The 26,393-nt window shown below is 45.2% G+C and overlaps 2 protein-coding genes across 2 annotated transcripts in view; one reads left to right on the forward strand and one right to left on the reverse strand.

Annotated features, from left to right (window-relative positions):
* Positions 1 to 3,576, forward strand: part of LOC112318772 (kinesin-like protein KIF28P) — a 46,033-nt gene extending 42,457 nt beyond the window's left edge. Inside the window, exon 23 of the mRNA XM_024575977.3 lies at positions 3,424 to 3,576. Within this exon, the coding sequence (XP_024431745.2) occupies positions 3,424 to 3,576 (153 nt within the window). The remainder of the gene's footprint in view (positions 1 to 3,423) is intronic.
* Positions 3,577 to 6,097: 2,521 nt separating this feature from the next.
* SCCPDH (saccharopine dehydrogenase (putative)) lies at positions 6,098 to 25,576 on the reverse strand. Its single transcript, XM_053913437.2, has 12 exons — positions 25,236 to 25,576; positions 23,519 to 23,631; positions 20,857 to 20,937; positions 18,785 to 18,914; positions 16,792 to 16,841; positions 12,908 to 13,038; positions 12,139 to 12,256; positions 11,161 to 11,280; positions 11,014 to 11,070; positions 8,813 to 8,924; positions 7,625 to 7,706; positions 6,098 to 6,703 (listed from the first exon to the last, which is right to left on the reverse strand). Exons 1-12 carry the CDS (start codon positions 25,423 to 25,425, stop codon positions 6,598 to 6,600), a joined length of 1,290 nt encoding a protein of 429 aa, XP_053769412.1. The 5' UTR covers positions 25,426 to 25,576; the 3' UTR covers positions 6,098 to 6,597.
* Positions 25,577 to 26,393: the final 817 nt, after the last annotated feature.

Genomic DNA, 26,393 nt, shown 5'->3' on the forward strand with positions numbered 1-26,393 from the left:
TTGTAATCTTATCCAAAACTATTCCCAGAAATCAATTTTGGTGAGAATTAAAGGCCTAAATGTGAAAGGTAAAGCCCTATTGCTCTTTGGAAGTTAATGTAGGGGACTCTTCATGACCTCACAGTGGACAAGGATTTCTTTTTTTTTTTTTTTTTTTTTTTTTTTTTTTTTGTTTCTTTATTTTTTTTATTTTTTTTTAAAATATATTTATTGATTATGCTATTACAGTTGTCCCATTCCCTCCCACTCCACTCCATCCTGCCCACCCCCCTCCCTCCCACATTCCCCCCCCCCCATAGTTCATGTCCAGGGGTCGTACTCATAAGTTCTTTGGCTTCTACATTTCCTACACTATTTTTACCCTCCCCTTGTCTATTTTCCACCTATCATCTATGCTACTTATTCTCTATACCTTTACCCCCCTCTCCCCCTCCCACTCCCTTATTGACAACCCTCATGTTCTAGTTGTTTGCCTAGTTTGCTCTCATTTTTTGTTTTATGTGTGGTCATTAATAACTGTGAGTTTGCTGTCATTTTTACTGTTCCTATTTTTGATCTTCTTTTTCTTAGGTAACTCCCTTGAACATTTCATATAATAAGGGTTTGGTGATGATGAGCTTCTTTAACTTGACCTTATCTGAGAAGCACTTTATCTTCCCTTCCATTCTAAGTGATAGCTTTGCTGGATACAGTAATCTTGAATGTAGGTCCTTGCATTTAATCTTGGGTAATGTAATTATGATGTGCCTTGGTGTGTTCCTCCTTGGGTCCAGCTTCTTTGGGACTCTCTGAGCTTCCTGGACTTCCCAGAAGTCTATTTCCTTTGCCAGATTAGGGAAGTTCTCCTGCATTATTTGTTCAAATAAGTTTTCAATTTTTTGTTCTTCCTCTTCTCCTTCTGGCACCCCTATAATTCGGATGTTGGAATGTTTCAAGGTGTCCTGGAGGTTCCTACGCCTCTCCTCATTTTTCCAAGTTCCTGTTTCTTCATTCTTTTCTGGTTGGGTGTTTGTTTCTTCCTTCTGGTCCACACCATTGGTTTGAGTCCCAGTTTCCTTCTCATCACTATTGGTTCCCTGTACATTTTCCATTGTTTCTCTTAGCATAGGCTTCATTTTTTCATCTGTTTTTCGAATAGATTCAACCAAGTCTGTGAGCATATTGATAACCAGTGCTTTGAACTGTGCATCTGATAGGTTGGCTATCTCTTCGTCGCTTAGTTGTATTTTTTCTGGAGCTTTGAAGTGTTCTGTCATTTGGGCCATTTTTTTTTTTTTTTTGTCTTGGTGCGTCTGTTACTTTAAGGGGCGGAGCCTTAGGTATTCACCGGGGCGGGGTAACGCTGGTCGCTGTCCTGTGACGCTGTACGTGGGGGAGGGGCCGAGTGGGAGCAATGGCGCCTGCCTCACTCTCCTCCGGATTTTAATCGTTCACTCTGATACCCACAATCAAACTGGGCCCCTCTGGTGCTGGTTCCTGAGTGGGTGGGCCTGTGCACACTCTAGGCCCCTGTGGGTCTCTCCAACAACCTCTCCTGTGAGGCTGGGAGTCTCTCCTGCTGCTGCCCCAACCCCCAGGGGCGCTTTCAATCAGAGGTTTGAGGCTTTATTTCCCCGAGCTGGAGCCCTGGGTTGGGAGGTCTGCTTCGCTCCTCTCCGTTCGTCCAGTTTATCTGTGGGCGAATGTGGTGCCCACAGATAGAGGGTGCTACCCGCTGGGTTTATGTTCTCCGCCACTCTGAGTCCGGCCCTCTGGGTTTATCTGTGCAAATGTGGGACCGCAGGGTCTGCTAGTGCTCGGACTGCCTGCGCCATTTGTCCCACACTCCACCAGTCTCAGTCCTGCCACAGCCACGCGAGTCCTCTCCACCCCGGTGCCCGTCTCCGCCCCTCCTACCAGTCTGGATGAATGTCCATTTTCTATTTCCTTGGTGTCGGTGCCCCCCGCTGCTCGATTCTCTGTCAGTTCTGGTTGTGCGAGGAGGCGAGGAGGCGCAGTGTGTCCACCTACGCCGCCATCTTGGTTCTCCTCCGGACAAGGATTTCTTAAACATGACACAAAAAGCACCCAACTTGAAGGGAAAAGTCTCACCTACATTAAAATTGTAAAGTTTGGTCCAGATACCGAAATGAAGTCAAAGGAATAGGAATGCTTATTTGTAACACATTTAACATATAATGAACGAATATCCAAAATAAATTACAAACCAGAAAAAACAAAGATAACCCAACTTAAAAAAAACTCGAAGGACTCGAACAGGAACTTCACGAAAGGGGAAATCAAGCCAATAAATATATGAAAGTGTGCTTAATTAATCTCATTAATAGCTTGGGAAATGCTAATTGAAACTACGATGACATACTATTATAAACCCACCAGAACAGCAAAGATTTAAAAGTGAGAATACCAAGTTTGGGGGAAGAAATGAAGCAGCAGCAGCAATTCTCCCCCGTGCTGCTGGAAGGAATATAAATTGGTGTGACCGTTTAAAAAACGGCCTGCCGTTCCCTAATGCAAGTCAAGGAGGCATCTCCCTTAGAGGCCTGTAGTTCAGCTCCTCGCAGAGTGAACCGGTTTCTGCAGAGCGTAGCCCCAACGCCCCAAGGCAGAGGCTATCAAAGTGTGGCCCCCAACTAGCAGCTTCAGCATCATCTGGGCTCTTGCACATTCCAGGGCCCCACCCCTGACCTCCTGAATCAGCATCTCCGGGGTGGGGCCCTGGAACCTGGGCCCTAAAAAGCCCCCTAGATGATCCTGCCTTAAACCACCTCACGGAGGCACCCAGTGGGTGTAGTGAATTAGTTTCTTTCTGACATACTTAGAACGGTACGAGTTACATACCATTTTTGAGAGAGGTGAGCAAACGGTCACTCAGATCACTTTCTGCTGTGTGGGCTGGGTGAGGGACCAGCTGGAAAACTGCAGAAACCCTTTACACAGGTGCACTGACCGCCCCTACCACCGCCTTCCAAAAGAGGCGTAAGCGGGACACACCCTGAAGTGTGAGCCAGCGGGAGACTCTCCACTCCATATGGTCCAAGGAACATAAGGGTGGGCCACAGTAGGTTTACAAGTGTTAGTATGGAAAACAACACAGCAATTAGACAACACGAGAATAAGCTTTGTTTTGCATACTCACAGCTGTCAGCCTGCCTTTGCCCACCCTGTACACCATTCTAATCTGAACACCTGAATTATCTCACCAACTTTCCCTATTGGTAGTAACTAAAGGGCCATTCAGGTGGCCTTCCTGAAACCAACACGCTGCCAGGTGGCTTATTGTCTCTGCTGGAGACTTCAAATGCAACTTTCTAGCCCGAAGAAAGGCCTTACTTGGCACCCCGCTCAAATGCACACAATATTTCTACTCTAATGATGTAAACCTACTACTATCATTTTTCTCCCTTCGCTGATTTTTTTTAGGAAGACGATCAAATGCTTCGACCATTTGTACACCAACAGTCACAAATGTTACAGGACTTCGGGGATCTACTTGAATCCAGCTTGTGGAAACTGAAAAATGATGTAGCTCTCATAGTGAAGAAGAAGAGAGAATGTTTATTACAGAGTGAATAATGCGATGCACCAACTGAGAACAATGAGCTTTGTGTTCCTAAGGTCACTTGGGCAGCTAATAAGCTTAATGAACTTGGCTGTCAGAGCTGAATTGGGGACTCACACATGTAACCCAATTCCCAACTTATTAAGTAATTAATCATTAATTCATTCCTCAACTCCTTCTACCATTTTTAAGCAAAACTCTTCTTCATTTTGATTTAAAACCATGTAACATGAGTCCTTATCCAGGGTGAAGGTGGAGTGGGAGCTATCCCAAGTGAATGGTTAGCATTCTGGGCTCTGGCTCAGACGCCAAGCCCTGGTTAAACCATCACTTGAAATTGTGTGGTTCCAGGCAAATGTGCCTCTCTAAGCCTCTTTCCTTACGTTACACGGGAATGGTAACAGTCAGTACAGTAATATAGAGCCCTCAGAATAGTAGTTCCCAGCACACAAAAGCAAATAGGCATTTGTCATTAATTTTCATGGTAAACAGTTTGAAAACTTCAAATAAAACCCTTCTGGGAAGTTTCCTGCTGTCGGACATACAGCCAGTGGTGCTCTCGTGCCCTCGTTCTGTGTCATGCTCTGAAAAACTTCATATTCTCCCTCCCTCATTTTCCTCCCACAGGTGTATCTGACTGAGCAGCGCCAGTGTCCGAGCTGGCGACGGCTTCAAGGCAGGGCTCTGGGGTGGCAGACACCAAGAGTGCTGGTGAGCCCTGCCAGGGGCATGTCAATCCCAAAGTAGCCTCGGTCCCAGGAAGAACTGAGCAAAGGGCACTCAGTGGTCTGGGGAAAGCCTGTAAGGAAATCTCTCAAGACTGAGGGAGTGCTTATTCCGTGCAGAGGCTTTTGTCTAAGTGCTAAACATTGAATAGCTCATTTAAGTCTCGCCATAACCCTAAGTTTCACACTATTACTTCTCCCATTTTGAGGCTTTAAGGGTTAAATAAAGGAGGGTGTGCAGGCCACTGTGAGGAAGCAGGGGCTGACTCTAGGGACTGCAGTTCTAACCACATGGCCGGCCACTTTAACACGCAGGACTGTCCCAGGGACCAGGCAGACTTGATTTGCGTTGGAAGCCAGGAAGGAGAAAATAGAGGTGACAGTCCCAATCCTCACTCTCCGAAGCAAAGTTAGGGAAATCAAATCAGATGACATGGAACCTCTATTGCTCGGAGAAGTTACCGAGGGTCCCAAAAAGGAGTCTCCCTGGGAAGGCGGGGGGATCTAGGCTGGTGAGTTCTGTTTAATACCAGGGCCCAGGAGCTTACAGGAAAGGCTGGGGTGTTGCCTGTGGCTCCGGTCCTGACTGAGTACACACACAGGAACCAAAAGACAACCTGTAATCTTAGAGCCCAAGCGGAGAGTGCCGCGTGGGGTCAGCAGGGCCAGGGATCAGCAAAGCAGTGTCGAATCCCAGAAAGCCTCTGCGGGAGGCAGAGGAGTGGCGAGGCCACCACCTCCTGGACTGAGCCTCACAGTTCGAGAACAATTTACAGAGAGTGTATTACTTGCCTTTCTGCAAATGAGAGTGGGTAGAGCCTTGGGGGTGGGGGGTTTAAAAATAAAACTAAGCCCTAGCTGGGTAGCTCAGCTGGTTAGAGCGTCGGCCAAATACGCCTAGGTTGCAGGTTCCATCCTCAATCCGGGCACATACAAGAATGAACCAGTGAACGCATAAGTAAAACAATAAATTGATCTCTCACATCAGTAAATAAAAATTAAAAAAATAAATAAAAATAACATTAGAACGAGACACACTTGTATCTCCAGCCAGAGGACACAGTGCCACCAGCTGCCACACACCAGTGTTGACACCGAGCAGAAGAGCACACCGGGCAAAACTACAAAGAGCATTTTGACACCTGCAGCCTCACTCAGCGGCTCCCAAACGCAGCTCCAAGCCCCACATTCCTAAGCGCCACCCTGAATGCAAACTGCTTGTGATTCTGCAGCTAGTCACCAGATCTGGTGCTTCTGCGCATCCTCCTAACTTTAGAGGTGATAAACCCTTTTCTAAGGTCCCCCAGATTAGGACACAGCTGAGACCAGATCCCTGGGCAGAGGGAGCAAAGTTGGGATGAACAGTACCACCACCAGGAACCTCCCTCTTCAAGTTAGAGACCCTCTTTCTTCTCTGCAGGTAGCACAGAAGGGACTCCCAACACAAGTATGTTCCTGCCTACGTCACGCTTCTCGTCCTAGTGTAGAAATCCCATAAAGGCAGTGGCTGCCCCCCTTACGTGACTGAAAGGCAGGGACACCATGGATGTGTTGATCACGAGCTCAGCTCAAAAGGAAAAGTGCCTTGTGTTAGGCCTGTAGAGGAAAACATGGTTAAAGTACAAAACGTAAATCAGTGAAAAATTCTGCCTAGGCAGAGGAAATCAACAGAAACTTACCGACTGTACCCTTAAAACTAATCACAGGCACCAAACCAGGGAAAACGAACAAGCTCAACTGGCAGCAGCGCACAGGAAGCGCATTTCTACCGCTACCCAGATACCAGGCAAGTCAAACACAAAACCACCACTCAACTGGCAATCCTTTATTACTCAACAGAGGTTAAGTCCAAAAGCAACCAGTGTAGACGGGTGAAAAACTAAGTAAAATGGCAAAAAGGGCAGTTTCATCTCACAAAGGCCCACACGTACGCAGAGAAGCTCGCTGCAGAGTAAGACCCCCTGGACAACACAGCCAGGAAGGCAGCCTGGCGCCCCGTCTGGAATCCGTCAGCGGCACAGGCAGAGGCACCACCCCACCCTCGGACCTGCCCGCTCACTTACAAAAACTGGCCGTGAATTCTTCGATGAAAAGGTCGGTCAAATATTAGTTCTCTCTCACAAGCAATAAAATCACAAGACAGGTAAGATTTGAAATTTAGGGTAAGCTAGTATAATTTCCTGCTTTTAATGTGTACATATTTTAGATGTGATGATCTCTTCCATACAGACAGGCTTATAGAAGAATTTCAAATATCAGATAAAAAGTTGTTAATTCATGCACTTTATGACTGGTTAATTCTTCAAACGTTTAGACTTCAGAGCTGCTAATGACACTAAATTCAATGCCACGCCGGTGGAGCCTGTCAATCAGCTTTGTCCTGGAGAACGCAGCTCCAGGCGTGAAGACCCCGCCCCTGTAAGACAGTAAGAAGACACGACAGTGCACTAAGCCCAGCTCCAGCCCTTCCCTCCCTCTGCCGCAGTGACATGCTGGGGGACTCAGTGATGTGCTGGGGGACCGGCTGCCAAATCACTACAGACCCAGGAAAACCTGATTCTTTTGATCCTACTGTGGACTAGTTTAGTTCCATCCCTAAAGCCAGCCAAACGAGCAGGCAGCTACTACTCAGGGGGACTGGTGCCCAGCACTGCGGCGTTCAGCGACCGGAGCGACTGCTGCGCGGCACACGGAGGTCACCAACGCGAGCAGCCGCTGCTGTTCATACAGACAGCCCTCCGATCAGGGGGAATGAATAAAGGCCTGAGTGAAACAGGTTTAGGTAACCGGTTATTAACAAAGCATAAACTTAAACTGAGTGGGAGAAGTTTCCTTAAATATAATGGCTAAATGTAAATGCTAAATATTTTCAAAGGAATAAAGTATTTGAAAAAACTTAATTAGGTTTCACTTTATACAATTTTTATGTTTACTACTTAATACTGTTTCAGGCCATACCCAAATGTACTTATTTCTAAGCCTAAGGGCCCACGTTCACTTGTGAAGGTGGCTACGTGCAGGGAACAGCTCACGGCTCCAGTACCACTGTCCCCCCGGTGATTGTCCAGCCAGGATGCCATGACCCAGTCCACGCAGGCGCCAGGGCCCAGGGAGCCCAGGTCAGAGTGCACGGCCCAAACTGCTCTGTCTCCTCTCGCCTCTGCTCCCAGAGTCCCGTATGAAATGGTCTCCCTCACAATTTTAATTTACCTCTATCCTCGTTTCAAAGAGGCTATAAATGCTTATGTGCAGACCCAACGCCTGAAAATCTAACTGAAACATGCTAAAACATAACAGAGGAAAAAGAGACCCTCGAATCAGAAGAAAGGAGACTTACGCCCTGGGAAGGTCAGAGGCGTCATTCAGGAGAGTCATGGCCGCCTGGACCATGGCTATGGGGGTCGCCACGTAGCCAGCCTCTGTGGAGAACAAGGAAAGGAATGCGTTCATCAAGTGTGCGTTCCACAGCACCCAACAACCGAACAGCAGGTTTTACATCGAACTCTAGGTACACAGGACTATTGCCATAAATACTGTTTGCTTAATGCCAGAAATAACATATACCGCACATATGAAGTGTCAGGAATTGTATTAAGTGCTTTAAATGTACTAAACGCATTTAATTCCCCCAGGAATTACATGAGGTTAGCACTACTTCGATCCCCGTTTTACAGATAAGGAAACCGAGGCATAGACAGGTGAAGGGACCAGTCCAAACTCACCTGTCAGCCAGTGGCTGAGCCAGAAGTGCACCCTGGCAGCTCTTACTGCACCCAGTTTCTCCATTAATACACTAAACTTCTCTTTAAAAAAGACTCAATTTCTTAAAGAAAAATGCTGAGTAACTTTAAAAGGAGTCTAATTTCAAGAGGAAGTAACTTTAAAGTGGACATTAGTGTGTTTACACTTCTGTCAAATAGTAAAAACACAGTCAATTTATCTTAATAATCCAGGTGGAAATCTGAAAAAAAGACAAGAGGCAGGGACATCTTTGCCGTCTCGCTTGATTCAAACTGCAAAACCACCCCCGGCGCCTACCGGGGTGACGGTTACTGAACTAACGTTGTAGTTCACGAGTGGGACCGTCTGTATAGTTCTTTAAATTTTCCATTGAAAGTTCTAGAAAGTTCTAGCTTTCTGGACGACAGTTCCTTTTAACAACCCATCAAAAGCTTTTGCCCTCTGCAGAAAAATGCACAAGTGCACACCCACTCAATAAACAACGTCAGGGTAATCGAGACTCCAAAGAAACCTTGGATCAAATGAGTAAGTGCCAGCAGCCCCTGTCTTTTTAATATTAAAATCCGCCATTAGGAACTACTGAATCATGCCAAAAAAGAAAGACGGAGGGAGGAATACACCAGTAAATTAAACCCTTTTCCTGACAGAATCACTTATCAGTAATACTTAAACAAACTGTGCCCAAGTACTTCTACAACAGGAACACTTTGAAAAGAAGAGCATTCCGCCTTACAGCCTAAGACAATGTACAACTGCCCAGCACCCTGAGTCATCTGTGAGATACCTGGTCCTTTCACCTGAGTACAAATTCTGATGTTGGGTTTGCTCGTATCGGGACCAGAGCCTTGGCTGTAGCCTTGGCCGAAGAACGTCATTGTAAATGAGGAGGCATCGATCTGAGAAAAAGAAAGCAGAGTTTATTCAAGAGACACGTCATTTCCCCTGAACACAATCTAACCTATTACTTTACTTCAAGGGAGACATTTTCAATCGATAAAAATATCAATTTTCTAGCTACCAGAATATCATGTTATCCTTTAAGCATCAAGCAAAAATTAATCCTTTGAAGAGGCAAGTCTTTTTTTATTTTTATTTTTTTTTGCAAGTCTTTTTTAAAAATTGATTTGAGAGAGAGACATCGATTTGTCTTCCCACTTATTCGTGCGCTCGCTGACTGACTCTTGTGCATGCCCTGACCAGGGATCGAACCTGCCACTGTGGCACAATGACGACGCTGTAACCAACTGAGCTGCCCAGCCGGGGCTGGAGACACTGTGCTGATGACTGGGGGCAATGCTGGAGGAAGGGAGGTGGCGAGAAACGGGGCACGGGGAGGGGGGAGCTAGAGACAAGTCTTATGTTGTGGCTTAAGGAAGGACAGCGCCACTAAAACAGGCAATTTCAGGGCAAAAGCTGCTGGCAGTTTTTATCTTCGGGTGATAGAATAAGGTAATCTGGTTTTCAATGTATGTCTGAGGTGACAAGACAGAAACAGCAAATAATGACAATACGGGCTTGAGGCACAGATACAGAATTGCTCTGTTTAGAGATGTAAACATTCAATTTGAAAAATTAAATTTTAGAAGACTTACCCGGGCATCTATCACAACCACTAAATTTAGAAATAACAAGAATTCAGTCATGGTCAATAAATCATTATTAAGTATCAACTAAAGGTTAGACACTACGTTAGGCACTGAGATGTAACTAGAATATGGTGACTTTAGCAAGGAACACTGCAGGGTGAAGGAAGAGCTGAGGCCTTTTTCAGGGGGGGAGGGACACTGGCCTGTGTGCAGGACAAGATGGAAGCACCTGTGGGGAGACAGCAGGAGCATGCGCAGGAGAGGAAAGGAAGAAATGACCTCGAGGTCAGGGGGAACCTACTCTCAAGGAGCAGTGGTCCTGAAGACTCAGGCTGCTTGGAATCTAGGAGCCACCGGCCTCCGGCTATGGGACCCAGGCAGACTGCACCCTCTCTTGTTCCTAAATGGCAAAGGGGGGAGAGCACCCTCACCGAGGTGGCTGTAGAACACTTGACCCTGTGCCTGCAGCACAGGCAGTGTGTGCGCTGTAGAGCACAGGAGGCGGGACTCTTCGGGAGCGGGAAAGAGGTGAGGGGGGAGCAAGGGCGACGTCCGAGAACAGGAATCCGAGGGGCACACCACAGTGGACCCCCGTTCCAAGAGTGAAGTGGGACTTGAGACTACTGCAGATGGGAGACAGCAGGGGGGTGGGTGCAGATTTGAAAACAGCCCCCGAGGGCAGGTGGAGAGAGGACTGCTGAAACGTAAAGGATCTGCAGGCGATGCAGTGAGATGCAGTGAGCTCCGGCGAGGGGAAGCTCCAGTGAGGGGAAGTGTGAATGTGGGGTGCTGTCACCTCTCAGCAGTGGAATCACCACCCCCTTCCGGCAGAGCCCAGTGTAAAGGAGATGAAGGCAAACCGGCCCAAGGCCTGACTTGGGGTCTGAAAACCAAATGGTCCAAAATGAAGGCATGTTGTCGAGCACATTCAATGAATGGTAATTCCATTTATCTGCCACGGGGATCCAGGATATGCAGAGGGGAAAGGGAAGCCTGAGGAGAGGGGACAAGAGGAGGTAAAGAAGAGGCAATAAAGGAGGAGAAAAACGAAAGAGTAAAAATAATTGAAATCTCAATGGAATAGAGAATTTAATTTGTGGAGCCAGATGGCTGATTTCTCACCCCGACTTGGCTGTTTATTCACTATAGGACCTCAGGCAAGGTTTTTAACCTCGCTGTGCCTCAGTTTCCTCATCTGTAAAATGGAGATAATACCCACTTCTAGAGGTGTTTGAAAAAATTAAGGAATCTAGTTTATGCAAAGAATGTAAGAGAGTGTCTGATACACAGGAAGTGCTCCATGAAGTCTTAGCTGTTACTGTCAATGCACTGAGGAAAAGTAAAAACCAAATGCAGAAAAATATTATTTTAGAGTCTTGGATACAAAAGAATGAGTTACCTGTTTTTGTGTTGGACCTTGTTTTGAAAAATAACCGAAGGAGAAGAGCCACGGGAACTAAAGGGGGGAAAAAAAACCGCTCAGTGATATTTTTTTAAAACTCATGGAAAATACTTTTAGATCTGATTTCATAAAAATACTACTTACTTTTATGAGAAGTTGCCTTCCAATGCCAAACTTCACAAAGAACAAAAAGAACAGCCCTGCAAACACCAACTTCACGGCAGAGGCGATGCCCCCTATCGTTACGTACGCAGCATACTGAACCTAGGTGGGGAACACCGAGTCAGAATGCTGCCCCCCGCCTTTTGAGGACAAGCTGTATAGGAATGTCAGCTACTTACAGCTTACTCTGTAGTCATAAATATTGAACAAAAGCAGTTTCCACTGCACGAGTATGTTACGTCCTGAAAACTTGTTCAGAAACCAGACACTGGGAGCACACTTTTAAAAGAAATTGTTGCAAATAGTATTTAGCTTTCTCACTTGAACACAAAAGTCCACATAATCCACAAATAAAAAGTTCAGTAATAGCTCTGGCTGGTGTAGCTCAGTGGATTGAGCGATAGCCTGTGAACCAAAGGGTTGCCGGTTGATTCCCAGTCAGAGCGCATGCCTGGGTTTCGGGCCAGGTCCCCAGTAGGGGGCGTGTGAGAGGCAACCACACATTGGTGTTTCCCTCTTTTGCCTTCCCCTCTCTCTAAATAAATAAACAAACAAATAAAATTTTTATTAAAAAGTTGAATAACATACCTGAATGTAGCAATTATACATTATAGAATGTAGACTACACTTACAACCTCTTTTATAAGACAATATTCTTATCTTTTAACTTGAGATCGTTTCCTCTTCAAGTCTCAGCAGAGGGAGCAATCATGTACATCCCTCAAGAACAGGAGGCGCATTCTAGCAGCTGCAACTCTGACCCCAGGGACTGTCAGTGGGCCAGACATAAATTACGGGGGAGGCTGCTGTACACTACTGACTCTGAATACTTCCAGAAACTGAAACACACATTATTTTTTTTCCCCCCGCTTTATAAACACAAAAATCCTAATCAAACTTTAGGGGAAGTAAAACGAACGCAGAATACTCTTTATTAAAAAATAAATCATATACACTTACAGGGGATTGGTCTAAATTTTCATGCAAGTAACGCTGAGTTCGCTTCACAACAGACACATCTGCTCCCAAAAAAGGAATGGAGTAGCTGCTGAGTTCTCTGCAGTAAGAAATCGGCCACCTGCAAGACAGACCCATGTTGCATGTTCTCCATTTACTGTGACCACAATTTTAACAGGTAAACTTCGGAATAAAAATGTTAGCTTTGCTTGAGGCAGTAATAACAATGAAGATGGCAGGTCTGCTCTTATTTAACATCTCAGTATTTGTCCTCTGTTCCCCACACCTGCCCCTGGACAAGTGACAAGTGAACAGAGCAGTACTCTGCACACCATGGGCACTTCACACTTCACTGTGCTTTAGCCCATCGATTTCACCGGCCGATGATAAAAAGAACACTCATTTCAACAGCTAAACTCTGAGGTCAGAGCTCTTACCTATAAATGCTATGAACGTATTGATTGATTGAGCTACATAAGATCATCACACTTTAAGCTGATGGTTTTATTGCACAAAATTGAAGTTTAATTTTCATATTGATAGTGAAAAGTAAAAAAAATCCATTTTTCCAAGGGTACAAATGTACTATTATATATGAAAGTACTTAAGCTTAGGGTAACATAATAATTATAATTTATTTATCTTTGAAAACACTCCTGGACTTACTACAAAACAGTCTCCAGGCTTTTCTTACCAGCATACCTTATTAAGTCAGATCAACACAAAACACTGAGACCAGACAGACTAGCGAACAGGCTTTGAATTAATATACCTTCTTTTTAATTTTGGACCAACGATTGGGACAGGCTTCAGATTGGCCTCTTTCCGTAGCTTCATCAAGCTCCTCTGGTCTCCGAAACCGTAGACTGCGGACTTCCAGGTGCCGTCGTGAATGCACACTCCCTAACAAAGCAGTTCAACGGTTAAAGAGACAAGCCTTGAGAGACACTAAAATGTAAAACCAGGTAGGATATAATTGGCACAAAGAACATTTTACCTGAATTATTGCAAGGCATAATCCCTTATTTAATAATTTTGAGATGAATTTCCGTGACCAGCTGGGCAGCAATAACACTCGTTAGTCTGGTCACACTCAATATTTACACCAACACGTGCCCTTTCTTCTTCCCTCCTACCATTATCTAGGCTCTTTTCAATAACCACTGTGTTTCTCTTCATTTTCAGTCAACTAACTGATTGTACACGGACTGTGGAAGAAGTCCAGCCGTTGTTAATATAACGAGAATGGTAACCTGACAGCCAAGGAGAGCAGACTGCAGTGTGCACGTGTGAACAATGACAACTTCACTGCACTAGTCAGTGGGGGCGGCAGATGCCGTTAAGTGAGCGTGTGTACTGTGTGGCTGTCGCATTCAAAATGACTAAGTGAGGACAGCAACGAATCTGCATCAAATTTTGTATTAAGCTTGAACATTCCTCCACGGAAACTACTCGGATGATTCAGAAGGCTTTCAGGGATGTCCTGGCTGGTGTGGCTCAGTGGACTGAGTGCTGGCCTGTGAACCAAAGGATCACCAGTTCAATTCCCAGTCAAGGCACTTGGCTGGGTTGCAGGCCAGGACCCCAGCAGACGGCACGTGAAAGGCAACCCAAACCAATCCGTATATAAAAGTTGCTAAGAGAAAAAATCATAAAAGTTCTCATCACAAGAAAATAAAATCTGTACGTATGGTGACAGATGTTAACTAGTCTTATTATGATCATCTTGCAACATATACAAATGTGGAATTATTATGCTGTATACCTGAAACTAATATGCCAATTATACCTCAATAAAAATAAAATAAATTTTCTGGGGGGAAAAAAAGAAGCCATTTCTGACCCTGAGGCCATGAAATAACACATCTAAAAGCATTACTATTTTGCCTTTGCCTTTAGGTCTATAATCCACCTAAACTTGAATTTGGTACACAGTACAAAGTATGAGTCCAATTCCATTTTTTATCCATACAGACACCCAACTGTCCCAGCATCATCTCCCGAAAAGCCCCTTTACATAAGTAAGGTGTTCGTATATGCACAGACTATGCTGAGCATTTGACTGTGTCCCACCGACCTATTGATATCCCTCCGCCAATGTAACACACTGACCTAGTAACTAATCTTGATACCAAGAGCATCCCTCTACCTTGTTCTCCTTCCAGAAGGTCTTTACTATTCTTACCCACTGCGTTCCATACACATTTTAGAATTAACTCATCAAACTGCACACCAACAAAACGAGTAAATAAAAACCTATTTGAGATTCTGATTGAAATGAGAGACTCTGGAGCTGAGGAGGAACATGATGTGAGTTATGTTTTGAAAAGGACCATCCTGGCTGTTGTGTTGAGAACGGACTGTACAGGAAGAGGAGGCAGCAAGAGGAGCGGTGAACAGTGGTCAGATTTGGACGTATTTTTAAGGCAGATTTCCGAGAGACCAGATACGATTTCTGAGAGAGGAGAGAGCAATGACTCCACTGTCGGGCCCTAACATTTGGGGGGACACATCACTACCGCCTGACACTGGCACACACAAGCTGCAGCGAGGGTGCACTCGGAAAGGGAAAGCAGGAGGTCGGCCAGTTGCGGAGGTGTCTACCAAATGTTTGAGTGGGGGTGTGACTGGGCACTTAGGTACCAAGTCAGGAGTGGAGGAAAAAGGTCTGGGTTGATGACATAAATTTGGAGTATAGTTCTTAACACACAAATATAGAGAGATTTTCTTTCTTTTTTCTTTTTATTTTATCCTCACCCAAGTACATGCTCACTGATTTTAGAGAGAGGGTAAGGGAGGGAGAGAGAGAGGAGGGAAACACGGATGGGTTGCCTCTCATACGCACCCTAATGAGGGACTGAACCTACAACCTAGGCATGTGTGCTGACCATGTGACCTTTCGGTTTAGAGGACAATGCTCCAACCAACAGAGACACACCGGCCAGGGTTCCTGCTGCTCTTTCAAACAATGCCTCCTTTCTGGCTCTACCGATTTTCTCACTATCTCCCGTAGTCAACAATTTTGTCAGTCCTGCATTAACTCCCCCCAATCTGTACCCTATCTTCTGTTTATAAAACCCCCTTTCCTCTTTGGTACTTGCTCCCTGTTGTGTAGGTGGACTTGACCTTATGATCCCACCTCTGGAGGCCCGTGACCCAGGCCCAGGAAATCTGCTCACTCTATTACTCCAGGTCACAATGACCAGCTCAAGAATGGCCGAGTGACCCATTACGTGACTAACCTTTCCTATCACTTGATATACAAACTGGCAGCTGTTCCTGGGAAATCATGAACCTTCAGAACAACAGGTGCCGGGAGCTGCCAGCACTTTCCCGGCCTTGTCGAGAGCCTACACAGAGGAACACAGAAGAAATGGAAGAGACAGAAAGAGGGAAGAGAAAATAGAGCCCTGATAATACCATTTCACATCTAGATCCAATCAGACTACTCGCTTGTAGATGCTGGGTTCCGTGAACCCAGAAATTCCTTCCTGTTTTATTGGTTTAACCCTGTCGAGTTGGGTTTCTAACACATGCTACCCGGGGCTCCAAGCAGGCCTTTGGTTCTTGTTTCTGAGTCTTTGGTCAGGTTGCTGCCTCTGACCTTCCAAATGCTATCCACATTTTAAGGCACATTTTAAGGCTAAATTTAGTTAAGGCCTCTATGAGGCATTGCCAAATTAATTACTCAGGCCCACTCTCCCTTCCCTTCAGTCTGATTCTCTAGTGTACACTCTCTGTAAGCACAGACTTTAGTATGTTTTATGTAGTTCTTTGTGTTCATTTATCTGAACCCACGATCCGGGTGAACAGAACCATTACTTGTACTTACACATGCTCCCCACAGTCGTCTTTATTACATTGTTTCCTCTCCCTTTATCCACATCTCTGCAGCACCAGCCTTTAAAACTCAGTCCATATCCCAGCTTCTCCAAAGCATTCTTGATCTCTGGCCTCCCAGCCACATCCGCTCTCCATTCCCGGAATCCGATAGTATTTGATCGGACCACTCTAACACCGCTTCCTATCCCCTGCCGAGCGACGCCACCTCTCTAAGGGAAGGGTTTGCATCCTCTTCACTCACGTGTCACACTACCTTGAGCAACTATGTAGACTCGCACCACTGCACAATACTTGTTGAATGAATATTCTTAAAAGAGAACAGGTACTCAGGAAGCCTCAAGACAAGACACAGAATTGGGTTAGGCACTACTGGCAATAAAAGTACTATCATAAAATGTGGTTTCTTCCCAGAAATGCAACTACCTCATGTTCCCAAATAGACTATCCGCTCAGGAAGATCACATTTACATCGCGCGTCTCCTGTATGGCCATGAAAGCACCTGGCTGCAAGCCAGGCACATAACAGAAATGCGCCGACTCTGCACTGAGTGGTGACGGTCTCAGCTGACAACATCTATTGCGCAACGACGACAGAAACGTCAGTTAGGGTCGCGGTGATTCATTCCACTATAACGAACTGTTTAGTTGTTTTAAAAGTAGATTTTATTCTTAAGTCAAAAGAATCCTCAGCAATCTAGTATCTTCATTTTTTAAAATTAAACACAGTGGCTTTCATACACTAAGAGGCATGGATCATTTCCGAAATGTTTTCAGTATTAACTTAGAAAACACTTGACAAACAGAAAAACTAACCTCGGGTCCTGAATGTATGGTCAGGAAACTTTCCACTGCAGTCAGGGTACCTGCAGGAGGAGGGAGGTGGTCAAAGTAGAGTCAGACAGAACCTACTACGCCGGGACAAGCAACAATGACCTATTCCCACTCCCTTAGGGGCTGCCTTTACTAAGCCTACCACGGAATAGTCGGAAAGTCGATACTGGTAAGTTTTATTATGTTTTTGGAAACAGTTTTAAAAAGCAGCGGAAGCCAGGTAAATTGTCAGAAAGAGTAGTTTAGCATCAACTCTAACTAGCAGAACTTTCTAGTATTCAAACTAATGCTAAAAAATCTCTTCTGATAAGGCAATTTTGCTCTCTCATTCTGGAAGGCCAGCAGGACACAGTTATCAAAATTACATCTATGGGAATTACTTAGTTTTCCAATATGACAACTTTGAAGAATACTTATTCATAGTTACATACAAGAATGTAGAGAAAACCTATCAAGATGGCCTTTGTGATGTAAAATACTTAAAATAAGGCTGTTGAAATAAAATAAAAATGGAAGTGTAAAATAAAAATAGAAAACCAAAACCAGAAAAGGCAGTGAGAAATCAATTATATTAACCATGAGGACTAGTACACAGGTATAGTGATTAAGTATTTAATTAATCTTTGAAATTCTCCAGAGCAGTAAGACGGAAGAAATACATAATGGGATGGCTAATTCTCAAAAACCTGATAAACTGAAATATATCAATCTCATAAGAGACAATGTCCCTAGGTTTAATTCCAAGAGGCAGTAAAACATGGGTGCTCAGCAAAGTTGACACTGAGCGAGATGATGACACACCGGGTCATCAACAGTGAGGCCACTGCAGAAGGGAACTAAATGCCACATAAATGCCACTCGTGTGACCACCGACACAAACCAGAGCAGGTCATCTCAGTGACTCACTGGAGATGACTCGGAGGGCTGATAAGAGAGCATGGCCTGAGCATCCAGCTCTGTGACCTAACCCACACCCCAGGAAGATCAGGGACCACTAAAGCAGTGTGTGATAAAATGCGGACCACCTGCATCAAAAGTCAGCTAGGGTAACTGTTAAAATGCTGACTCCTAGGGTTTAGTATCTGAAAAACGTTTTGAAACAAACCTCAAAGTATTGTTTCTCCCTTAAGAAGAAAAAAAGAGCCCTGACTGGTATGGCTCAGTGGGTTGGGCATCGTCCCACAAACCGATTCCCAGTCAGGGCACATGCCTGGGTTGTGGGCCAGGTCCCAGGTTGGGGGCATGTGAGAGGCAACCAGTTGATGTTTCTCTCTCACATCAATGTTTCTCTCCCTCTCTTTCTCCCTCCCTTCCCCCCTCTCTAAAAATAAATAAATAAATAAATATTGAAAAAAAGGACCTATTCAAAGTAACAAAAACTTCTAAATGTTTGGGAATAACCTCAACATGAAATATGTAGGACTATCATGAAGAAAACATCTAAACTCTGCAGATTTAAAAGACTTGTTTAAATAAATAGGGACACACCAGGAGTATGGATTGAAAGATTGTTTTAAAGATGTTCAATTCATGGTTTCTGCTTTATCGGGAATGGTTCCAGTGCTGCATCATTAAGTATGAGGCTGGCTATCGCTCTCCGACATTCGCTATGTTAAGAAAGTATTCTATCCTCCAATTTCTAAAAATTTGAAATCAATCAATGACATGAATTTTCAAATCTCTTATTGAGATGGGCATTTAGTGTTCACCTCTGGTAGTCCGATGTGATGATAATGTAAATTCCTAATACACCGCAGCTTTGATATATTATTCTTTTAAAACAGTCATTATTACAATTTTATTTAGCATTTTATAACAAGCATAGGTATATTAACAACAAAACATGTCTTAACATTACCCATTTATAGTTATGTTTCTTTTCCCAACCAGATTTTAGTTCAACACAACTGCAAATATGCAAATATGCAGCTTTTCTATTGGTATGTTCAATTATTGCCAAGTGATCGATAATTACCATTAATTTTATTGCTTGTATATATTACTCCCAGATCTGCCGGAATGGAGTCAAAGCCACTGCTTCCAATGATATAAACCCCTTTTTCCGCAGCTTTTTCATGATACTTCCAATACATTAGTTCCAGAAACTGAAAAAATTCAGGACAAAAGATCTGAATCAGAGCTACGCAGAAACACCTCGACCAATACGACGCGACTACAGACAAAGCCCTTGAACTCTGAGAGCGCTGACCGGTGCGGCTCTGTGGCGGCACAGGAACTGTCAAAATGGTCTGCACTCATTCCGCAAACGTTCACCACGCATGCCAGGTGCTGGTCTGACTTAGTGACACACTAGCATTGCGCTGTCTCAGAATGTCTTGTGAAGGCAAAAGTAGTACTTCTCATACAAATACCTACTAATACAGAACAATACAAAGCAAGCAAAAAAAGTTACCCTAAATCACATTATCCAGACATCATCACAGACATGTATCTGTGCGTGCAGTATTTGTTAAAACTAATAAAACAAAACGGACACATTATCATTATTAGTTCATACTTTGTTCAGGTTTCCTTAGCTTTTACCCAATGTCCTTTTTCTGTTCCAGGACTCTGTCCAGGAGACCATGTTACATTATTTGTCACATCTCCTTAAACGCCTTCTGACTGTGACAGTTCCTCAGACTCTCCTTGTGCGGATGACCCTGACCGTTTTGAGGGGTACTGGTCAGGTGCTTTGTAGAACGCCCCTCCACCGGAGTTTATCACGTCTTTCTCATGACGAGACCGGGGTCGCTAGGTTTTGGAAGGAAGACCACGGGGATACAGAGTGCCATTTCATGACATCCCACCAATACCGCCTACTATCTACGTGGTTCATCACTGGTGTTGACCTTGAATACCTGGCTAAGGTGGTGTTTTCCAGGTTCCTCCACGCTGAAGTTCCCCTCCTGCCCCTCCTCTCCGTACGGTACTCTCTGGAAGGGAAGGACTCTGGGGCGCACACTTAGGATGGGAGGTACACCTCAGTCCTGGAGGGCGGAGTAGCTGCACGAATTATCTGGAGTTCTCCTGCACAGCTTTGCCTCTTCTCCTCCCTTCGCCTATTTTTAAGTGCATTATCTGAATTTGCATTATGACTTATAAAAGTTCTTTATATATTCTGGATCTTTATTAGGTTTTGGTTATTACTTTTATGGTAGTTTATAAGTTCTTCACCATTTTCTTTGCTCTGGAGTATTTTAAATAAGATAGGAATTGGTTTTTGTTTCATGCATGTTTCCTAACTCTTCATGAATAAATTTTGGTAATTTGTACTTTCCTAGTATTTTCCAATATGTGTTGCCAATCGATAAACTCTAAGTAGGTACTTTATTGGCACACTGATGAGAGAAGTCAGTAGACTATAGGGACATACGAGGTTAAAGCTTTAAAAGAGGTGGCACAGCTCAGTGCCATTAACACATCACCTGTCAGGCAGGCAAACCTCGATTCAAGCCCCAGTTTTCCTGTTTACTAGTTGCGTGACTTTGAACAAGTCTTCCAACCTTTCCGAGCTTCAATTTCCTCATCATAAAAAGGGAGAAGACGACGATGCCTACTTTATAGGAATGTTTGAAAAGTCACACAAAATGCTTAGTTAGCACACTCTAAGGCATGTGGCAAGCATCTAATGAAGGTGAACATATGAAACTTTTTATGTTACGGAGATTTTCCATTAATTTTTCTGTAATGTTGTAAAGACGTGTGATTTTAAAAAGGGAATTTATAATGAAAGCTACAAAAATAAGACTCTGAGGATTACTCGTAGCGCACTATTTTAATCAATCCATTTACAGCATGCAGCGGCATAAAAAAGCCGGCACACCCTACATATAAAGGGCCTGAAAGAATGAGATTGTTCGGAGGAAGAACATTCAAGAACACCGGAGCTAAGGCCTTGCCCTCGTGCTCCCCTGGAAGCTGTCCATGGGCCCCTCCGGCAGGGAGCAGACGTCACCCGCTACAATGTCCGCAACACCGCACTAAGTATTTTCCACTTTCACAGGAAATTGCGCTGTCTTCTGTTTTCTTTCCCATTTTACGTACCTGAGGTTCTCCACAGATGTCAACACAGCTAGCTCCATTCTCAATACATGCTTTTACTACAGGTTCTCCATAAAATCGATACTGGGGGAATAAAGAAAACAGTGTAGTCTTACTCAGCGAGCTTAAATGAATGAAATGCCACTCAGTTTTGGAAGTACTGTCTTGGTCACTAAGAAATCAAATATTAATAAAGTTGCCTAAAGATCGATTGAGAACATAATGTATCTATAATATACCAACTCTCACAGGAGTGAATTACAGAGAAATGTGTCCTTACCGCTGAGGACAAAATGGGACATTTTATACAAGTGATTCGTTTGTGCTAAATTCTGAAGAAGAGTAAGGACTTGCTAAAAACAAACAAACAAAACCCAGATAAAGGACATGCAAAGGCGTGAGAAAGGGGGCTGTTCAGGGAACCTGAAGCACAGGGTAGTTGAGAGCGGAGCAGTAAGCGATGAGTCTGAAACAGCAACGCGTGGAACATACAAGGAAGGACCCTGATTGCCATGCTATCAAACTGAATTTTATCTGTTCCGACAGCTTCTATTTTCATAGTAAAAAAAGTAGTAATAATAATTGCATGGACATGGACAACAGTGTGGTGACTGTTGGGGAGTCGGGGACAAGGGGGATAAACGGTAATGGGAAAAAAATACAATACAATAACAAAAACCCACAAAAACAAAAGTGTGATAACAATGAAAAAACGAAACTCATACAGACACAACAGTGTGGCGACGTCCGGGGGTGGGGGGGGTGGGGGGGGTGGGGCAGTGGAAGAGCGGAAGGGAGGGGAAATGGGGATGGAAGGAGACGTGACTTGGGTGGTGAGCACACCATACAGTGTACAATGATGCAGTATAGAGATGCACCCTCGAGACTTACAGAATTTTATTAACCAGTGTCACCCCACTACATTCAATAAAAATTTGAGATAAAATAAAAACCGCCACGTAACAGTGAGAAATGACAGAGAAGATGCTACAAGTGTGAGGAAAAAGAAGGTGTGAAGCTGCCGCTTCCGAGTGGGAGAGAGTGACAGCCTAGGGAATCGGAGCAGCCCCATGTGAGGTGTGCAGTCACATATTTAAAGTGGGACCCGTCTGCATAGGGATGCGCTTTTCTCCGGCCACGCCGGGCTACTCACTTTCCGGTAAAGAGCAAGCAGAGAGCTGGAATAACCAGGGCTGGGTTTCCCCAGAGTCCTGGGGAGGGGACGGCAAAGGAGCAGGCAGAGGGTGTATATTTTAGAGTAATTCAAGCAGAGGACCACAGAATCTAAGCTAGTTAAGAATGAGATAAATCTAAAAAACAGTAATTTAAACACATTTTTACTTGATAACAATCAAAAAACCTTCCTGCTTTCACATTTTCAATTACCAACAATTTTCCAGATGCTTCATGTTCAAACGTTTTACCCATTGTGACGGCTTCCTCGGACTGGGAGAGGTCACCCACGCTCACCGTTACACAGGCCAGAAATGTCTCTTTCACATCCAGTAGGTGCAAGAGAAATAGCTGGTGGTTGTCCTTTCAAAACATAGTCTGTACTCGCCCACTGCTCACACCTCTGCTACTCCCCTGCCATCTGTGTTTCCTCTCGGAAGTCGTCCCCTCGTTTCCAGCCACCCAATGACTACCACGTTTAGAAGAAAATCCAAACCCTGACCTGTCCGAGCCTACGACCCCTGGGTACCTCTCTGCCCTGCTCACTGCCCAGCCACAGTGGCCTCTCTCACATTCTTCAGTCTTGCCATGCACACGCTCACCACGGGACCTTTGTACCTGCCTCAGGACCTTTGCACCTGCTCTTCCCCGGGTCACCCTCCGCCTCAGACCTCGCGTGGTTTACTCCCTTGCTTTCCAGGTCCCCAGGTAAGTGTCAGCTCCTCACGGAGATCTTCCCTGACCATGCATCGAATAGAGACTTATGTGTCCATCTCCTTACTCTGCTTTCTTTTTCTCAAAGCACTTGCCACTAGCTACTATTCTAACCTTATTTTTTTGTCTCCCCCACTGGGCTGTAAGCTCCAGGAGAGGTTCTATCTTGTTCACCGTTAGGTCCCAGGCACCTAGACTAATGCAGTTTACACAGAGGGCTGGGCAAAAGCAGGTTTACAGTTGAGAGTATACAGTTTATTCTTGTATTATTAATTTATTAATTATCGTAAACCTACTTTGCCTGCTCCTGTATAACAAATATTGAATAAATACTGAATAAGTGAACACGTCCTTTTTTAATCTCTATTTTTGTACGTTTTTAACAAATATATTTGCACAGTAATACAGAAAAATAATGTACAAATAAAAAGTATATTAGGGATACACGTTCACAATTTTTTCTTTTTACATAAGGGGCATACAGTAAAGGAAAAAAAAAAGCTTGGCAATTACTGCAGGGAAAAATAAACACAGCAAACGAGCTAGCACGAGATCCCTGAGTGTGGTGTCAGAGAGTCTGCTACTCCCTCCCTCAGGCGATTTTGGTCAGATCCAATTCGCTAATCACAAGAAGCGAGAACCCCGTAAAGTAAAACCAGGGGAAAGGCCCTGGACGAATTGTTCTGTCTCCAGCTCTATGTTCCTCTGGAACATAAAATACGAGATTCTGCTAGAGATGAAAGACTGTTTGTTCCGATACAAAGGGCCGATTACTTACTGGTCCTACGCAATTGAGGACAACTGCTGCCTGTTTGGCCATTTCATCAAGTGAGGCTGGATTAGTGATATCACAAATTATGATTTCAACTTCAGATGACAGAGTCGGTTTTCCTGAAATAAGAAGTAAATCATTTTAAGTGAATCCCGATACAGTATTAGATCTTCCAGATCTTCTTTTTATAGTAACCAGTGCCAGCAAAATCCTGCAAGCTCTCAAACAAAAGAGAAAACTGTTTTTAACCAGGTAATAAAAAAAGGAAAAGGTTATGAGGAAAAGGGCACTAATACTAAGGGTGATTAAAAACATTACTAACCTTAAAAAAACCTCACAGAAGTAATGTCTGAAAGACAACTTTACAAAAGTGCAGATTCTGAATAAGACGATTGTCCTGACTTCCTCTCTGCCAAGAATTGTATCATAAAAAGTTTCTCAGAGGCTACTAAACAATTACACGATGATACAATTATGTGGAGAGAAACGAGTTGTTAATAGCAACGTAATGAGAAAAGGACTCAGGTAAAACGAAAAGTCTAGGTAAGGACACTAAGTCTCATGAAACGGAAACAACTGGAGTTCACTGAATCAAGAGAATAATGCAGGTTTTGGTAGGTCAGGGTGAACTCCCCAGAATAACCTGATCTGGGTATATGGCCGTGCAAAAGGCAGGTAACTAGGTTATGCCGGTACAGTCTTACTGAACGGGAAAAAGAAATGGAAGTATACATTTTAATAGTGGAGTTACTTCTTTTGGAAAAGTAAAGAAAGGCCAAAGAGCTCTTTGGTCAAGATCCTACACCCGGTAGTAGCAGGGTGGGGAGTTGGAGGAGAGTCCAGCCCGCGGGGTATCTTGTGCACAAAACCACCAACGAAATAGATGCTGCGTCCCACCAGAAAGAGAGCTCTGCGTGGAATGATGGGGAAGTGAGATGAAAACTGAATAGAAAAATCTGGTGCAGAAAAAGCTGCCCCAGAACTCTCACCGGTGCTACTTGCCTGCCTCGGGCGACTCAAGGGTGGAAAAAGCCTAATTTAAAGGCGACTAAGCCCTAAATCAGACGACTCCGCCACCAGGAGGGCAGGGTCTGTGTGTCTGTCTCTCGCCCCCACATCTGCACCCCGGCGCTGGGAACAAGACCTGGCCTAGAGACGACCACTCAATACAGATCGGTGGCATGGACGCTGAAAGAACACGCAAACGCCCAAACACGAACTTTGCGGCAAGGGGTGGGAGGTGGGTAAATAAAGAGCAAGCTTGCTGGAAGAATCTTAACGAGAAAAAAAAATCTTTTTAAGCCACAACCAAGTCCCCAGTACAACTCTTAAGCTTTCTCTCCCGCCTCCCAAACACGAGTCGAAGGGAGAATATAACCTCAAGAAACCAATAGTGTACTTTTCTATGAGACCAAATATCGAGAAGCCTCCCGCTGCACCAGTGCTCTGGAGTGTGGCGGAACAAAAAAAACCCAACTAAAGTTGTCGACTATCTCGCCAGTGGGGCTCCCCAAACTAAGGGAGAAATTCAAAGGGCGTTGAGAAATTTTATTTTTGAACGTGGGGAGTAGAACAAAGCCACGACACTGCACGAAGCGACGCTGTCCCCGGCCGGTCCTCCAGCGGGGCTCGGGGAGCCCCAGCGCCGCCCCCAGGGGGAGACACTCCCTCCAGGCGACGGGCGCCCCCAGCGTCGGCGCCCGCCCCGCCGCGCCCCCTTTACCCAGCTTCAGGGCAGCCCTCTCCAGCACTTGCTGCAGCTTCTCCCGCGAACGGCCCGCCACGGCCCAGGGCAGGCGGGAGCCCCCCGGCACGTCCGCCTGCTCCCGGGCCACCTCCTCGGTCACGAACTGGCCGGTGAAGCCAGAGGCGCCGAACACCACCAGGTGGAACGGCCTGTGCTTGGTCGCCATGACGAGCGCACAGCCAGCCGAGGCCCCGGGCGGCCTGCGTCCACGGCGCCTGCGCTTCCGGCAGCGACCCCTTTACCGGGCACAACAACCGCCCCCGCCGCTGCCTGCGCGCCGCGCTCCCGACGCTCCGCGCGCACGCGCCTCGGAGCCCAGGCCACGCCCACGCCGCTCCGCGCCGCGGCTGCGCCGGAGCCGTCCGCACGGCCTAGCGCTTTGGCCCCGGCTACGAGCCAGCCTCCAGGCCCAGCGGGAGCTGACGGCCGCCCACCGTCCGCGCCGTCGGCGGCCCAGCTCAGCTCTGACATAAGAGACAAATCTCCCGGTGCAGAGCCGCCCCCGGGAGAGGAGTTCAACTATCCTTTGAATATAGGCTCTGCCTGGCGACTTGCTTTCGAAGAGTAGACTATGATAAGAGCGGGGAGGGGATAAACTCACAGTCGAGAAACCTGGTAAACACCACTTCAGCCAAATGATCAAGGTGAACGTCATCTTTGATAAGCCGTGTTGATTGCACGTAACCTTGAGATGATGTGATACGAATGACACGATCTCTGTGGTCTTCCTCCCCAGAACTCATAACCTCCGTCTATGGGGAATATTCTACAAAGTGCCTGACCCGTATACTCCTTGGACTGCCAATGGCATCAGAAACAAGGACAGTCTGAGAAACTGTCACAGACCGGAGGGGCCTAGTAGGACTAAGTGTAATGTAGGAGCCGTGAACAGAAAAAGGACATCAGAGAAAAGTGGTAAAATCCGAATAAAGTGTAGAGTTTAGTTAATAACAATGTCGGAAGCAGACAGTACCCAAGCATGCCATGCCACACTTTTGACCTAAGATTCGTTGTTTGTTTTGTTGTTGTTGTTGTTGCTTTTTGCCGTACAAATATCGAGTCCATCAACATTTATTGAAATGAACGTATATTTAAAATTTACTAAAAATGTGAGGTTTGAAAAAAATGACAAGC

The sequence above is a fragment of the Desmodus rotundus genome, chromosome 10, assembly GCF_022682495.2.
Source record: "Desmodus rotundus isolate HL8 chromosome 10, HLdesRot8A.1, whole genome shotgun sequence".
NCBI classification, from domain to species: Eukaryota; Metazoa; Chordata; class Mammalia; order Chiroptera; family Phyllostomidae; genus Desmodus; species Desmodus rotundus.